This window comes from Glycine soja, chromosome 3, assembly GCF_004193775.1.
Source record: "Glycine soja cultivar W05 chromosome 3, ASM419377v2, whole genome shotgun sequence".
Taxonomy (NCBI): Eukaryota; Viridiplantae; Streptophyta; class Magnoliopsida; order Fabales; family Fabaceae; genus Glycine; species Glycine soja.
The window spans coordinates 42,234,763-42,252,858 of record NC_041004.1 but is presented as its reverse complement, the minus strand read 5'-3'; the positions used below and the strand labels follow the sequence as shown (position 1 = coordinate 42,252,858).

General features: G+C 35.1%; 3 protein-coding genes across 5 annotated transcripts; 2 read left to right on the top strand and 1 right to left on the bottom strand.

The window, feature by feature from the left end:
* The first annotated feature begins 221 nt into the window (after positions 1 to 221).
* On the top strand, positions 222 to 1,977 carry LOC114407187 (cytochrome P450 94C1-like). The gene has a single exon (XM_028370194.1). The coding sequence runs from the start codon at positions 234 to 236 to the stop codon at positions 1,854 to 1,856; it is 1,623 nt and encodes a 540-aa protein (XP_028225995.1). The 5' UTR covers positions 222 to 233; the 3' UTR covers positions 1,857 to 1,977.
* Positions 1,978 to 7,947: 5,970 nt separating this feature from the next.
* On the top strand, positions 7,948 to 12,422 carry LOC114405294 (subtilisin-like protease SBT4.15). Its single transcript, XM_028367889.1, has 10 exons — positions 7,948 to 8,024; positions 8,120 to 8,217; positions 8,372 to 8,515; positions 8,598 to 8,703; positions 9,858 to 10,368; positions 10,662 to 10,762; positions 10,862 to 11,089; positions 11,179 to 11,287; positions 11,369 to 11,582; positions 11,675 to 12,422. Exons 1-10 carry the CDS (start codon positions 7,948 to 7,950, stop codon positions 12,220 to 12,222), a joined length of 2,136 nt encoding a protein of 711 aa, XP_028223690.1. The 3' UTR covers positions 12,223 to 12,422.
* Positions 12,423 to 12,571: 149 nt separating this feature from the next.
* Positions 12,572 to 17,631, bottom strand: LOC114407185. 3 transcript variants are annotated; one of them, XM_028370192.1, is made up of 7 exons: positions 17,258 to 17,631; positions 15,865 to 16,044; positions 15,708 to 15,785; positions 14,211 to 14,276; positions 13,958 to 14,023; positions 13,300 to 13,855; positions 12,572 to 13,161 (listed from the first exon to the last, which is right to left on the bottom strand). In XM_028370192.1, exons 1-7 carry the CDS (start codon positions 17,525 to 17,527, stop codon positions 13,001 to 13,003), a joined length of 1,377 nt encoding a protein of 458 aa, XP_028225993.1. In that variant the 5' UTR covers positions 17,528 to 17,631; the 3' UTR covers positions 12,572 to 13,000. The 3 variants fall into 3 exon arrangements, with proteins under 3 accessions (XP_028225993.1, XP_028225994.1, XP_028225992.1); XM_028370193.1 differs by having other exon boundaries at positions 12,572 to 13,522; positions 13,790 to 13,855; XM_028370191.1 differs by having other exon boundaries at positions 12,572 to 13,855.
* Positions 17,632 to 18,096: the final 465 nt, after the last annotated feature.

The window sequence follows — 18,096 nt, the reverse complement described above, 5'->3', positions numbered from 1 at the left end:
ATTGTTTGAAAGCACAAGCAAAATCATTACATAATACAGGAATTACGTACCTCTTGCATAAGTGAATTGTATGCCCTGTATAGTAATTTTTTTAATTCAGAAAAATGGTCATCAAAATAATAATAGTATCATCCATCTAATAATTTATTTCTCCAATCACACGTACGCACACTTATATACATATATATCCTCAGAACCCTGCCCTGTATTCAATCTTTATCCATAATCCATCAATGGAGCTAGAGCTTGAATCTTTTACACTGTGCACTCTGATGCAGCTCTTCACCAACATCCCCTTTGGCAGCACACTGTGTCTTTCACTGGCCATTATCATCATCACCCTCGTGATCCTCACTACCTTTTCTTCATCTCTCTTCCTTCGCTGGCCAAAAATAATCACTTTCTTCTGTAGCTGCGAAACATGCCAGGCCTATCTCACTTCAGGTTGGTCCAAAACCTTCGACAACCTTTGCGATTGGTACGCTCACCTCCTCCGAAACTCGCCGACAAAAACCATCCACATCCACGTCCTCCGAAACACCATCACCGCCAACCCCGACAACGTGGAATACATGCTCAAGACCAGGTTCCACAACTTCCCCAAGGGAAAAACGTTCTCCACCATCCTCGGCGATTTCCTCGGCCGAGGAATCTTCAACGTCGACGGAGAATCCTGGAGCTTCCAGAAGAAGATGGCGAGTCTTGAACTCAGCAAGAACTCGATAAGATCCTTCGCCTTCGAGGTCGTCAAATTCGAAATCAAAGACCGACTCATCCCTCTCCTTGTTCTGTCCAAACAAAATGACTGTGTTTTGGATTTACAAGACGTTTTCAAGAGATTCTCGTTCGACAGCATTTGTAGATTCTCCTTCGGGTTGGACCCTATGTGTCTGGAGCTGTCTCTGCCTATATCGGAGTTTGCTATGTCCTTTGACTTGGCGTCGAAACTGTCCGCGGAGAGAGCCATGTCGGTGTCCCCTCTAATATGGAAGATCAAACGGTTCCTCAACGTGGGCTCCGAGAAGAAGCTGAGAAAAGCTATTAAAATGATTGACATCTTAGCCAGAGAAGTCATAAGACAAAGAAGAAAAATGGGGTTTTCATCAATTTCACCTCATAAGGACGACTTGTTATCACGGTTCATGAGAACCATCACTGATGACACATACTTAAAAGACATTATCGTAAGTTTCTTGCTAGCCGGTCGTGATACCGTGGCTTCGGCTCTAACAAGCTTCTTTTGGCTCTTAGCAAAACACCCAGAAGTGGAATCCCAAATTCTTCTAGAAGCAGAGCAAGTAATTGGATCAGACTATAACAAAGACCTTACAAGCTATGAAGAGCTTCAACAACTGCACTATTTACAAGCTGCGGCGAATGAAAGCATGAGACTTTATCCTCCGATTCAATTCGATTCCAAGTTTTGCTTAGAAGATGATGTGTTGCCTGATGGGACTTTTGTGAAGAGAGGAACTAGGGTTACTTACCATCCCTACGCGATGGGGCGTTTGGAGGAGATATGGGGTTCGGATTGCTTTGAGTTTAGGCCAGAGAGGTGGTTGAAGGAAGGACTTTTTTGCCCTCAGAATCCGTTCAAGTATCCGGTTTTTCAAGCGGGGATAAGGGTGTGTTTGGGGAAAGAAATGGCACTGTTGGAGCTCAAGAGTGTGGCGCTTTCGTTGCTTCGGAGGTTCCACATCGAATTGGCGGCACCACCACCGCATCATCATCATCACAGTACCCCACGTTTCTCGCCAGGCCTCACTGCAACTTTTAGTTGCGGTCTTCGCGTAAAGGTACGTGAACAAGGAACCCAACAACGACAACACACTACTCAACCTCTTCATCATTCATAGTGATTATGAACGAATATTCATAATTATCCCACCTGGCTGTTGACAAGGGAGAAAATAATATAAAAGAAATTATGAATCTTTGAGAAAATTGGATGATATACACTTCGGTTCTTAATTATTACTTAATTCTTGCATAAAAGCACTATTAAATATTAATATTATCAGAAAGAAATTTCATGTAAACTACATATATATATATACAAGACATTTTTTAATAAATAAGAATTTTGGGAAGAAAAAAATTACGCGATGAACTAATTGAAAAACATCTTAGTATGATATTTAAAATAATTCTTATAAAAATCTACCATCTAACCTATGTGATAATTTATAATTAGGTGAGTGCAAAAACTCTTTACGAGCGTATTCTATTAAATTAGTAGATATACTTGTATGTTTTCACCATGCTTTTGTGTTAATTTGGTTGTAAAATTCTTATGCTTGAGTATATATATGGTCCTTAGCTTGAGATTGTTTAAAGCCTATGTAAATAAAAGATCTTGCAAACAAAGTATATATATATATATATATATATATAAGTGTGTGTGTGTGTGTAGACGATATTGTAAGTGTCAAACGGGGAAGAAAGGCACACCATTTATTTTTTGGCGCACTGCTAGGTGATTGACGATGCAATGCAATGGACAGGTGCTGAGCCTTGCACCACTAGAATGCTGTCAGTGTATTTCTGCTCGCGTTATTCTACCGGATTACACAAGTAACATTGAATAAGCTCTAAGCAACTGTTTTTGCTTTTTTCTTTCTTTCTTTCTTTTTTAACTGTGCACTTGGATCACTATTTGTGAATTCGATTGTAGATCAGTGCGCCACAAAATTTGCAACCAACTAAAGATATAGACTTGCACTGTGTAGTTAATTGTTTTCTTACAAGTGTCTGACGTACGTGAAAAAAACAAAAAACATTATTTTTTAAAAATAATTTAAACCTGGTAGGCATATTTATATCAAATGTCTAATGTAATAAAAACACAGTATTATGTGTATTACCACAATTGAAAACTATTTAAACTTATATAATTTTACTTATTTTAACCTGTGGCAAAGTGGAAATCAATCGTATTATAGTATCTTTCTTTTTGGTAACGATCTTAATAATCTTTCTAATCCTTACTAAAAAGCAATGATGAAATGATATTAAAAGTATGAGAGAATTTACCGGATACATGTTAATAGAGTAAAGTTTACCATTTTATGAGAGGAAATTAGTATTAAAAAGGAAAGTAAATGTGAAGAAGAACAAGAGAAGAAGAGGCCAGGAAAGTAAATTTTGTTTCTCTTTAGTTAATTATTTAATTACATTTATAGTATATTATATAAATTTCAGTAAAAAAAGTATATTATATAAATGAATAAAAATTATTGATTTAAATATATTTTTCATATCTAAAAAATAAATTATTTTCACATTATTATCTTTGGGTAAATTATGTATCTAAATTTTTTTTGTTTTAATATAGTATTTACCGTTAATTTCATTTTATTAAGTAATAATGTGATAGATGAAGTGTCACATCATTTAAGATAACACTTAACCAAATTAAAGCTACATCATTCTTATTATTTATTGTTTTTAAAAAAATCAAATTATTATATTTCATTAACTTATAAATTTTTTTAAGAAAAAACTTGCTCACCCCCTAGAGGACGGCGGATGACGACCACCGATCCCTCTCGTCATTGTCGGACTAGGTCCTGGAGAACATCCTGGAATGTGTGCTCCACTTCCTCACCTACTGTCGCCATGCCACCTCACTGGTCTGCAAGCCCTAGCACCTCACTTTTCGTTTGCAGTGTTGCAATCACTGAATCGCCGTCCTTGACAACACACATGCTTAATATACATATAACAAAAAATATTTTTTGGTGAGCCTAAAGTAAGAATTTGAGCTGCCTGAGAATATAAAAGGAGCTAACAATTATCCAAACAAGCTAGGAGAAACAAAACTTACAAAAAAGGACCAAGAAAATAAAAATAAAAAATCCTAAAAATAGTGTTGTTGTTTGACTAGAATAATTCACTTCATAGGACATCAATCACTAATCCAACCGTTCATATTGAAGAATCACACGTCTTGAAGTTGCTGTCAAAGTTCTAGTTTGATCCAACAATGAATGCATATTCAGTAACGAGGTTACAGTAACTATCTTGTTATTCTTGTGTTATCTAAGTTGGCTTTCTCACTTCTTTTCCCTCCTAGTGACTATAGTTTACTATCAAGAATAAGTCCTCTCTCGATGTCCTAACTTATACTTAGACGTACAAGTGATACATGAAGTGACCTTGCACACTTGGGTCTTTCGCTACAGATGAAGAAAGCTCAATACCCAACACGTCTTCCTCTCACGATTATATGAAGATGACTATCAATCTGATAATCTCACAACAACCCTCAAACTTCCACCTTGATATTTCCTAAACCATCTTAATAACATCAATATCATAACTGTGTTTTTTTTTCAATTGCAACAACTTAGCATCGATCAGTACATTATACATATCCAATGGTATGTCACATCAATATGTATTCGGATAAGCAACGAAAAGTTAAATTAATTCTTACCAACATAATACAACTTTAACTATAACAAAACAATAAATATTTATCTTGAGCAGAATTAAGCTCATACTAGAGTTTCTTCATCCATAAGCTACTACTTGCATGATTTTATAATGACAATAAATCTGCCTCAATGGGTGGACGACAATGCTACACACCTTAGCAAATTAGATTGTCAAGCTATATAGGTACCCTTGCAAACTTAATCAAGTAGTCTAAACTGTACTTTTTGAGAATCAATATCTCTCTAGCTATATCTGATTTGTATTCCCCACATAAGGTAGGCTTATTGATCTTCTAAAAAACAAAGAGACTAGTAGTGCCACAGGAAACCTAAAACATTTCACCGCATTCTATTTCTCTCCACCCGGATTTGACAAAAATCTAATGATCAATATCTAAGTGACAAGTATACTGTCATGCTATAGAGTAATTATGATCTATTAATTTTTAAATATTGACAACTTTATCTAGAGGACTTGGTTGAAAATTTTTAAAACTTGTAATTATTTTTAATTCTTTTATAATTATTATTTTTGTTTTTTTTATTCTTTGAAAAACAAATTAAGATAGGCAATGAAGAACATGAATATAAAAAATTTCACACACACCCGCTCACAATGGCAAGTTCAATATCATACAAATTCTTCAAAACTGGAAAGAGATAAAAAATAAATTTGCTTAATGTAAATTTCTTCTGTTAAATGACAAGAACAAACAAAACTAATGTGTCACAGTCCACATATAACCCAATAACAAATTACAATCAAATAGCAAAAAGAAGCCAAAAACAGAACTATTCAAGAACATTAAAATTTGAAAAACTTCAAGAACCCATTGAAGAATTAAAAGAAATCCAGTGAAAAACTTCAAGAACCAGTTAAGACAGCCTTCAATCGAGTGGGGTAGTTTAGTTTGGAAGAAGTGTGAGAGCCAAATTTGAATTTATGGCCCGACAGAATGAAACTCCGACAGCGGCACGGCGGTGAGCGCTTCTCCTTCAATCACGCTATCGTCCTCCGCGGTGGCAAGTGAAAGTCAGGCCAGACTTGGATTCGTATGGTGTGATGCGGCAGAAATCCAACAACGACGTGGAAGTGACTGCTCCTCCTTCAACCCTGTCACCGTCAAAAGTCACGGCAGATCTGGATTTGAATGGCCTTGGGAGAGTTGAAGGAGCCCACCTCCAAACCTAATTAAACCACCAATGGCGGTTTGGGTTTATCAAACCTAATTAGAGGGGATGAAAGTAATGTTACATAAACGAGGAATATCAGGTGTAATAAGTTAAAATTTTGGAATAATCCCTGTAATTTTCTAGAAAATTAATTACAAGTTTTAAAAAAATGCAACTAGCTCCTATGGATAAAATTGCTAATATTTAAAAATTAATAAATCATAACTACTCTAATACCCTTAATAAGTTTTAACATTAGTAGGCTCAATACTTTCCATATTAATAATTGAAATTTCAATATTAATAATATTTAAAATCAAATCAAATAATTTTAAAAAATTTGATTTTTTATTTTAATCAAACTAACTCTATAAATCTATACGTGTGTGGGGGTTTTAATATGTAGATATCCTTTTTCATTCAATAAATTTAAGTTACGGATACATAAATATCAATCATTTTGAAGAAAAATAATAATAAATCTGGAACGAAATTAAGCAGCAATTTATTTTAACAATAGTAATATAATTTGAATAACCTCTCAAATTTTTCATGTTTCTGTTGTGGATCGATATGTTATAATTAATGCTCGAGAGCATACTAAAATTGTAAAAACGAATCCAATGTGCTGTACGTTGTGCATCATGATATCACATTAGAGGGGACAAGCTTAAGTGGATATGTTGGGGAGAAAAAAAGTTGATAAAATGTTAAGGTCAAGAAGTGAACGAAAATGGTTTTTCAACATTAAAAAATTAAAGAGAATATACAAACAGGATCGTGTCGTTCGTGTTGAAAACTCGAGAAGACATTATTAATTTAAAGAATAGTTAAAAGTCTCTCTCCACATTTTTTAAATATATAAAATATAAACTCATCAGCATGCATGCAATCATAGCGATTGTATGATTTTAAAGTCTTCTAACATCTGACGCAGGAGAACTTTACTATAATTATTGTTATTATTACTAATCATTATTAACAGATTAAGTATTAGCCTGTTAATTTGTGCCTGCGTTTATTTGGATTAGTCCATTACGAGGCTCAATAAGGGATTAGGGATGGGAAATGAATAAGATTTAGGTAGAATATCATAATATTTTCTTAATTTTTATTTATAAGACTTAATTATTTAATTTATCATAATTTAAAAATTAATAATGATAAATTTATCTTTCAACGTACACCTTTGGCGCCTAAAATATCACAATTGAGACAAAATTTGTCCTTCAACATACACAAAAAATGAAACAAATAAAATAAATAAAAAAGAAAAAAGGAGACAAATTAAAATTCAATGTACACTTTTGGTGTCTAATATCACAATTATATAACTTTGATTATTTGTGTCACATCATCTTATGTTAGCATATGAGTGTGTAAGTGATCTATAACATGTTACACATGTAAAATTTATTAAGAAAAAAATAATAATAACAAATTGATGGAAGAACCCAATTTACACATTCGGAAAAGAAAAAAAAACAAGAATCAAAATTGCCAAATTGAAAATGAAGTGACTTAAAATTGCAAAATTACAATATATAAAAATCAAAAGTAAAATTAAGCCTAAATTTTGAAAAATAGAAGAAAAAAATAATATCTTTTAAATCCAAAAATAAAATAAAATAGGAATAAGTAAGGCTTAGGTTTTGGGCTTTGATTTAGTCTTTATCCAAAGTTACGCATGGGCTGACCGAATGACATTGCCCTTTCTTTTTCTTTCATTTCTAATTAACTGTTACTGTTCAATTAATTTTTGATTGATGGAAGCATTTTGGGAATGGTCGTTACTTGATTTCACCAAAAAAAAAAAATGGTCGTTACTGACTAAGATCCAAAATCCAAGCCACCAAATACTCAGTCCTGGACACTGTCTTTCTCTTCCGTTCAAATGCCATTTCTTTCACGTTGCATAATCTTCTCCCCTTGCACTATACATGCAAGAACAAATTTTCAGTTTTCTAAACTAATTTCTTTGTTCATCACAGTATCGAACATATATACCTTTTTCTTTTCTTTTACCCTTAAGACAGTGTCTGTTGTAGAATGTATAATGCAATGAAGATGTTACACAATTTGTTATTATTACTTCTACTACCCCTCTTCTGCCTTTATCATTTGCCCGTTCAAGGATCAAATGAACACGAAAGAAAGGTATGCCAATCGGGGAAAATTTCAGTTACCAAACTTATGGGGACTATTTTTTCAGAGACTGATCACTACTTAAAGTAATGAATAATTTGCTATAAGATTTGTTCATGATTTTTCAATTACACATTTCTTAATTGACGTGAATTTTGTGGGAAAATAAGAACAGCCATATATTGTATACATGGGAGAACTACCGGTGGCTAGAACCTATGCCGTGGAGAGCCACCACCACAACTTGCTAGAGGCTGCGATTGGAGAGTAATGATCTCTACTATCAAATTGAAATTCATTTGATTATAATTAATTTATTATGATTAATTAATGACTCTTTTTCTTTATTTTACTACATGCAGCAAGCAATTAGCCAGAGAGTCCAAAATACATAGTTATGGAAAGAGCTTCAACGGATTCGTTGCACGACTTTTACCACATGAGGCGGAGAAATTGCAAGGTATTAACAAACTAATCATTAATATTTATGGATGAAAAGAAAAGTACCTGTACATTTAACTGGGGAAAAGTGAGACTTTAGGTAGTGAAATGATCTATAAAGACACAAATGTTCTTTAAGAATTATTTATGCATTGGTATTTAATTTTATGCAGAGGAGGACAGTGTGGTATCTGTGTTTCCAAATACACACCGTAAACTACACACAACAAGGTCGTGGGACTTTTTAGGAATGCCCCTAAACGTGAAGAGAAACTCCAAGGTGGAAAGCCATATCATTGTGGGCGTGTTAGATACAGGTATGAATAAAACATTTCTCTAATAAATAATATTAGTAGGAAAAACGGATGATTAATTCTTGTTCTAATTATTATTAAATAGGTATTTGGGTTGATTGCCCCAGTTTCAACGCTAAGGGCTATGGACCTCCCCCACGTAGATGGAAAGGCAAATGTGAAACGGGAGCAAACTTTACTGGCTGCAACAAGTATTGTTCTATGCATCACTTATATCTTTGTGACTTTGTCCAATGATCACGACCACAGAAAAAGTGAACATATATCTATTCATCTTTCTTACATAATTTAATAATATTTTATTAGATAATTTTATCTCAACTCATTGTTAGATTAAAACTTCTTATATAAAATTATAATGCAAAATTTTAGATTAATTTAAGATTATTTGATGTCTTGGTCATCTACATCAAAATTAATTAATTTAATATATATCTTTAAAGTACATGGAAATAAAAATCATCTAATTGTTTTATTATTATTCAACTTTTGGAAGATTTGCCACATAATTTAAATTATATATATTATAAGAGAAATCTTAACAACACATTTTTAACCTACTCTTTTATTATTAGTTAAAACTCGTTGAAAATTTCAAAATATTATAAGTTTTACTTCTTATTTAATAAAATTTATTTCTAATTTTTTAGTCTCACATCTCAATTTTGAGTTTCACTTCTTATAAAGGATAAATTAATGTATGATTCACAATCACACGATATCGGTTCATCTTCGTGTGACATGATGATTAATTTTTTCTTGTAAACACAAAAATTTGAATACATGTCATTAATTATTTCAGTGAAGGTTTAGATCATGTAATAATTTTTCAAATGAGTGTGTTAATTACATGATACAGGATCATGTTGTCTCAATCAATTTGCATATAACACATTATTAACTCTTAGATAAATTGAAAAATGTGGATACATATAACATAAGAACTGACTGAAAGCAAATAATATTCTGACCATAAAAAAATTTCTTGTGTAATAAAGAATTTATCCTAGCACTGGTGACAAAATTATAATTAATAATTAGATGGATGAAAATAACACTTCATATAAAAATAAAATCAGTGACATTATAAAGGTGAGTACGTGTACACCAACATGTATAAACCAATCCCTCCCTTTAAAAGTATTTTAAAAATTTAAATTATACCATGTTAGTTATTAATTAGCCCCTTCTATATAAGTAACGAGCAAGAGTATAATAACAAGGTAAAATATATAACAAATAACACCTTTGAAAATACTTAATAAAATTATAAAGTACTCCTAGTGGCAAATATACGTATACGTACATATGCATTGCATGCAAGATTGATTTGATTTCATGGCAGCAAGGTGATCGGAGCAAAATACTTCAATCTGGCGAAGAGCAACTCACCCTCGGACAACCTGAGTCCGGCGGACGACATAGGGCACGGCACTCACACGGCGTCCACGGCGGCCGGAGCAGCGGTGAAGGGTGCGAGTCTCTACGGCATTGGCAAAGGCACGGCGAGGGGCGGGGTCCCCTCAGCCCGCGTGGCCATGTACAAGGTATGCTGGTTAGACGACTGCAACGACATGGACATGCTCGCCGCCTTTGACGAAGCCATCGCCGACGGCGTCAACATCATATCCATCTCCATTGGAGGCCCCTCCCATGACTTCTTCACCGACCCAATTGCCATTGGATCGTTCCACGCCATGGGGAGAGGGATTCTCACTTCTTGCTCTGCCGGCAACGGTGGCCCTCGCCCCATGACGGTCGAGAATGTCGCTCCCTGGCTTTTGACGGTGGCTGCTAGCGCCGTTAATCGCCAGTTCACTACACTTGTTGCTTTCGGTGATGGAAAGAACATAACAGTAAGTATAAATATTTGACATTTGCTAGAGATTAACGTATAAAACAAATTGTTAAGCTTCACGTTAACAACCTTGAGAGTCTTATTAAGATGTATACTTAAGTGGGTAAACCTTGTATATGGTTTGGTGGTTCAATCTGTCCATCTAAAAGGTTTATTGGTCCATGCAAGCATATCTTGTATATGGTCATTAAATGATTAGTTGAGGTGTAAACCAAACATACTGGCTGAGCATGAAAAACAATTTGACGTTACAACAATGCATGGCTTATTTGGTTGGTGTATATGTGGTAGGGACTTTCTATTAATACCTTTGCCCCCAAGAAAAAGATGTATCCATTGACTAGTGGGCTCCTTGCGTCGAACCTTAGTGGAGAAGGCTACGGCAGTGCTAGGTATTGTTATTCATAATTGATCCTGATGCGGTTGCAAAATTGTTTATTAAAGAGATTATGATCAGTTTGAGAATACTAATGATTATAACTATGGTGTAGTGGTTGTGATTATGGGACTCTAAGTAAGGAAAAGGTACAGGGCAGGATAGTGTACTGCGTTGGGGGAACAGGCACTCAGGATTTAACCATCAAAGAATTAGGGGGAGCAGGTGCCATCATAGGCCTTGATGAGGAAATTGACGCCTCCTACACCACAGTCATTCCAGGGACATTTGTTGAAGCCAGTACTGTGGGCAATACCATTGATCTCTACATCAATTCCACAAAGTACGTTCTTTTTTTCTTTCATTGTCCTTTTCACCATGCCCAAATGGGTAATGTCATAACTTTTTCATGTTTATTAAATTGGAATTCAGGAATGCTAGAGCGGTTATTCACAAGACAACAACTACAGAAGTCCCTGCTCCATTCCTTGCTTCTTTTTCATCTAGAGGTCCTCAAACAATCACCCCAAATATCCTCAAGGTGATGTCTCTCTCTCTTTCCCTTTTGTTCCAATTGCTTGGCTTCTAAATTTCTACGTATTGTATTATGTATGGGAATTAGCCTGACTTGGTTGCCCCGGGAGTGAACATACTAGCTGCATATTCCAAATTGGTAACACTAACAGGGTACCATGAAGACAATCGTTACGATGTATTTAACATATTATCAGGAACATCTATGGCATGTCCACATGCCACTGCAACCGCTGCCTATGTCAAATCCTTCCACCCTGATTGGAGTCCTGCTGCAATTAAATCTGCTCTCATGACCACTGGTGAGAAAATTAGAATATTGAATTGTGCTAAAATTCTTGGTGGACAAGAAAATTTCATTATCAAATCTAACATTTTGTTTTCTACTATTCAGCAACTCCCATCAAAATCAGTGACAATTTCACGGAACTGGGATCTGGGTCGGGTCAGATTGACCCTGTAAAAGCATTACATCCTGGCCTGGTTTACGACATGAGAATAAGCTCCTACATCGGCTTCCTTTGCAAGGCAGGCTTCAACAATACCAACATTGGCATACTGATAGGCAAACCAAATTTCAATTGCACAAGCATTAAGCCTTCGCCAGGCACTGATGGAATCAACTACCCCAGCATGCATATCCAGCTCTTGAGTGCAAGTGATAGAATTTCTGCAGTTTTTCTTCGAACTGTGACTAATGTAGGATCTCGAAATTCAACTTACAAGGCTAAAGTTACAACACCCAAGGGTCTTTCTGTGAAGGTCAAGCCAAATATATTGAAGTTTAGTCGGTTGCACCAAAAACTGTCGTTTAAGGTTGTGCTGAAGGGACCTCCAATGCCGGAGGACACATTTGTGGAATCTGCATCACTTGAATGGAAAGACTCTGAACACACTGTCAGAAGTCCGATACTTGTCTTTAAGCCTATGACTGTGTATTGAACCAAAGCCCGTAGTCGACACATTGGATAATCTAGGAATTTGAGCTCAGGAATTTTTGGATTAAATAGAAAAATATTCATGAGTTTTTTTTTTTTTGTGTAGCAAAAAAAAAAAGGTTCAAAAGTTTTCCTTCTTTCCCTTGTTTTGAATATTTGCTTAAGCTTAACGAAAAAGAATTTAGCAGCGCGAATGATAATTAACACAAGACTATTTCATATCATTCACCCTAGGACCCGGCCAAATTTTGAGCCTAATAAACAACCTGCAGATATTCAGGCTCTAAAATGTAATAGGATATAAAAGCCGTTGCGCGCAAGCACCGAAAAACCTAGTTAACTGCATTTTGAGCTCAACATTATTAAATATCTCCATTTCCGCTGAAAGATTATCTCATTTCTCAAGGATAAAAGGTACATAGGCCTAAATTTCTCTCCTCCTGTCCTTACAAGACATAACACAATTTCTGAGGTTTACTGATCAGAAACTGAAAGTTAAAGAATCCGGAACATAATAACTAATTAAAAAATTTGGTCAGTTTCACCATTCAAGAAACCAACTTCCCTATGCCCCTCTCTCCTCCGCGGGAGGAAAAAAAATCCTTCTATGAATAAAAAAGAAACAAGCAAGATTGTTGGCAAAAAAAATTAATCTTCAACTAAGTCAGCGCTATACATGATTTGGAGTTCAGTTCTTTTCCTTCAAAGGTCCTCAATGGAAAAAGTTAACCTGTGTGGCGGAACTTGCTCCCTTTGAACTTTGAATATTGCATATTAAAAATTCAACAGTGCATCCGGGACTGGCGGTTATGGATGCTTTTCTGCTTTGTTAGTTCCTTTCTCCTCTTTCTTGCTTCTGCAGCAGCAACTGCATCCACTAGATTTCTCCCCTGGCAAATGCACTGTCCTTGTTTCTTTTCCAGTGAAGAAGTTGCAATATAAGCTGTTGAAGATACTTTATTGTTAGGAGCAGAATGTAATTGAAATTCATGTTCTTGTTTGACAGCAGAAGCATGACCATTACAACCAAGTGAAGGTTCATGATATTTTTCTATAATGTAACATCCTGTTTTCTTCTCACCTCCATCCAAAGAAGATCTTGGAGTGGCCCAACCAGGGCCATTAATAGATATGGCCTCTGTCCAGCCAGAAGCTGCTGTTTTAAGTTTGATAGGTAACGCTGCTTGATAATCCACATTTGCCATTGTATTCAAAGATGAACTAGAACTACATGGTTTACCTAGAGATAGATTATCTTGTTCATCTTTCAGGCTACTGGAAGGAGATGATTGTTGATTTCCAAACTGTGGAAGAGGGAATAACCAAGGACATGGAAACATGTAAAATGGATTTTGTGTTCGATTATCATTTATAAGGTTATTTTGCTTGTGACGTGATTCAGATTCGGAAGAACAAGGAACATAGGCATTAGGTGGAATGGAGAAGGAATTCAATGATGTATTTTGTAAATGAACCGGATTAGAAAACTGAAGGATGGAAGGCCAAAATATCTGTGGAACTGGAAAATGGTTATAAAGGAACCATGGACCGTTACCAGACAAAGGTGTTACCTCAGCCACAGATGACACAGGCTCAACAGGAGTTTTCTCCACTTCAGTGTTTATTGACTTGGCTATCTGCATATGGAAGATGATGTTGATTTACCTGTATTGATATACTTCCTTTGCAAACAAAAGTTATACTATGCTTAAGATTTCTACAATAGCAAAACATCTTACCTGTGCCTTCAAGTGCTTATTTGTAGTCTCCAAAGACTGATACTCATTCAAAGCCAATTTCTTCTCCTTTTTGCCAGAAATGTCACAAAATGTGGTATAGAGTGAATGATCAGGTAAACATCAAACAGGATAAATAAATTGAGAAATGATAAATATCTTAAATAGATGTTTCATACAAATAAGTGCAACAAAATAAAGAGGAAGTGGAAAAGGAAAATATTAACAAGATATCAAATAAGAGATAGTACCATACCCTCTTTAGGTTTTCATTCTCCACCACCAAAGAGGCAGCTTTTCTAGTTAACTCCTCACACAAAGCCTGAAACATTTTTATATATACAGACATAAAAAGGGGAAACTTCTCAAAATTTCAATGAGAAATCAATCAACCAGAACAAATAGGCAGCTCAAAAAGAATCAGAGTTTAATAGTTCTTTTTAAATATCAGGCTTATTTTAAATTTATCATTCACATAAGTAATATGGGATTGAAATCTGCAATAACCTTTACTTATACATTCATAATTCAACTATAGATTCAAGAGCCTTTTGGTCCAGCCAAAAATATGTTGGGATACAGAATAATATAGAAATGGAACTCCTTATCTGAAAGTTTTGCTTCAAAGATCTTGCCAATAAAAAAGATAGATTTGATATCTTATTGACGTAACATGTATTGCCAATTAATATTATTAATTCAAACTAAAAAAATAGCAGAATGTGAATGAGAAGTCTAAAGGAAAAAGAAAGAACGGAACGCAGGACAGGATAAAAAAATAGTACTGTAAAGTGCGGAGGAATAGAGGTCAACATGATTTTCGTTCTGCCTGCCTAACTCTCAAGACAATCAAAATAGGGCTTGTTATAGTTATCATGCACTGTGAAAAACATGCTTAATCCTCTATCCTGTTATAGCGCACTATTGACAACTTCTCAACTTCTGTATTTTTTTGGGATACTGAGGAGAAGTCAAGTTGTTTGTAACTAAATCTTTGTTCTGGTGGCCTAGCTCTTAATACAATAAAAATAGGCTTATAGCTATCATGCACTATGAAAAACATGCTTAACCATGTTAGCTTCGGGTACAAAACCACATGTAACTTTGCTGTGACAGATCTAGAAATTTTATGTTGTGGCGGCAATACTCTTATTATAGAAATTTTTTATACTGTATTTCAATTTATGAAGACAATTTATGATTACACATGTATATTGCATTAAGAAAATTTAAAAGTTTGTGGGGCCAATAGATTCATCCTTGCTTGTTCGTTCATTAGATGCTTTAAGAAATTTAAATTCCAACCTTTCTGTCTTGTGAGAAGTAGGGACTTATAAAAACAATCATATCATGGCTAGTGCCACAACAGGGACTGAGACTATGCTACAAGTTTGAAGGGCATTACAAGATGTGCTGTTCTATGATCATGGTACATTCATTGCTACAATAATAATTTAGATCGTCATCCAATTAATAATTACAGTGGGAATAAGCCATGTCCAATGAACAACTGTATCAAGGAGGGAATGAATAATAAATAAGTAAATCTGAAGATCCCTAAAGTAGAACTGATGATTAGAACGCACAAACTATAAATTTGACACACATTCAAACCATGTTGTCTATTGAAAAAAATGGAGTCAACACTGGCATTTCTGCAAAACTCATCAACCATGTGCTAGGTGTGTGCTTGGTTTAGATTTGGGACATAAGTATATCTAACAATAGTGAATTGATTTGTCTTTGTAAATACCTGCCTACGGCGAATTGTCTGTCTAGCTGACTCTCTATTTGCCAATATCCTACGTATCCTCCTTACTTCTTTTTCTTCCTAAACAGAAAGTCCAGTAAATTACAAGTATAAACTATACCCAGAATGTGCAGTAGAAAAAAATTTCACGCTCTTATACCTCAGTTAAATTTCGCCTTGACTTGCGGCTTCGAACTAAGGAGTAACTTGTGTTAGGTAATACATCAGCATCCTGCTCCACCTTCATGTGTCTCGAGCAGTCATCCTGCTGAAACATTTCTGTTTCTACAGTTGTAGTGGATATCTTTTCATCTGGATACTGACCTGCAATAGCTTGGCCCTGCCATAAATTAAACCATTTCTAAATTCCTGCATAAAATGTTACAACTTGGTGATACTCTCTTAATTATTTGATGTGAGCTTTATTTAATTGACTTATCCAATTTTATAACAAGGAAAAGAAAATTAACTGTGTTAATCTCCAGAAAATGCAGGGACATAATAGTTTGCAAAGAGAGGAAACCAAAAGAAAGTGAAGAAAATATACTTAGGCATGAATGTCACATTGAAAAAGTCTCACACTAGGTATTCTGAATATTGCCCGATTATTAAAAAAAATGGAAATAAATTCAAGCAAGCAATATTAGACATGTTATTAGCTTGTTTTATTCATAGGCACTAGCTTTACCAATAGATTGTTAGTGCGGGCATGGGCATGAATTTTTATCGTAGGAATATCCCTTTAGCAGAGTACCAAAAGTAGTTGTATATAATGTAAGAAGGATTTGTTTTTTCTAAAGCATGCAAAGATAAAGTAAGTAATGTAAGATTCTAAGTCAATTGTTATGTATGGAAAAGAAAATCAACTGTTGATATTCCAACACATCTATAATTTTTTATGCATGTCTTGACTATTAATTATTTTTTTTTATCAAATTACTTACTTTACTCTTTAAAGTAATCAACCATTGATTATGCTATTAGATTACTTACTTTACTCTATGGTAAGTTGCTAATTTTAGAGGAGGCATATCCATGAAATAAATATTTTCTTTCTTAATAAAAAAAATAATCAAAAGTAGTGGCTTTCAGTCCTAACAGTGGATGCTAACAAAAACCAATAAACATAACCAGTAATGACAAAAGAATGTGGGACTATGTTTCTCTATTTGTAAAATGCAACCCAGACAATGGATGAGTCTTAAATATAAAAACACTGGTCCCTACTACAAAGCTGTGGCTCAAAACCGCGATTATTTTGCTTACGGTTCTGTCAATTGTGTAAAACCTATCTTACATAATTCGATGCCCTATGTCTACGTTGAAATTGAAATAGTTATAGTATTACTATCTGAGTCGCTTCTTCCGCACCAATATAAAAAAATAAAAAACACATACCATTGGACTCGTGTTTGTGTTCGCATGAAAATATATGACATAATTCAATAGTGTTAGTGTATAAGATTAGGTACTATTTGTGATAGTGAAGTTGAAATTGGGCTGAAATTATGGGAATAAATAAATGAAAGAAGAATAGTGAAGGGAAAACGAACCCCGGGCCCAAGTGAGAGATCCGAATGAAGAAGAGTCGGTGACTCGCGCGTGACTCGGGTTGTGTCCTGTTTGGTGCACCATTTATCGGCGGAATGAGAGTCGCGCATTGCCAACTGCGCGAGAGTCTCCGCCGCTTGAATCTCCTCGGCGTCGACGAGCCGATCCAAACGGTGGCAGGAGGAAGACGAGTTAGAAGATGAAGAAGAAAAAGAGATGGTGGAAGCAGAGCGCTTCTCCGATTCCGCATCCATCATGGAGACGTTGTTCATGGCGTTGCAACAGAGAAAGAGAGAGAATATTAGTGTTGTTGTTGTTGTTATTCGAGTAACGGTGGAAAGAGCGAAGAACCGAACAGAACAGAGAGAGAGAGAGGGAGAGGGTATCACATCACTCAGTGGTGAGCAGGGGAAAGGCACAGATAGTAGATGAGTGCCACGTGTCGTGCCAGCTCAGAAGCGGACATATGTGATAATAAGCAGCGATGTATCTTGGATCGCCACGTTGAGGGAATTTGACCACGTAGGCGATTTGCCGCACTTCAAAAGTCGGCCCCTTTTAATTCAGCCTATAGTCCTATTATACTAATCAAATTCCAGTACCTCACCCCTCACCACAAAACTTTAAAAATCACATATTTACCAAACAATTCAATTTACATTTTTTTTAATTTAAATAATTAGAATAAATTGAAAGTATAAAAAACACCCATATTTCCGTTGTTGTTAATGGGATAAATAAAAACACGCAACCAAGGAAATATGATTGTGTATAATCATATCTTGTTATTTCTTTTCACTTCCCACGTAATACATAGAAAATATCATTTATACTTTTGTTG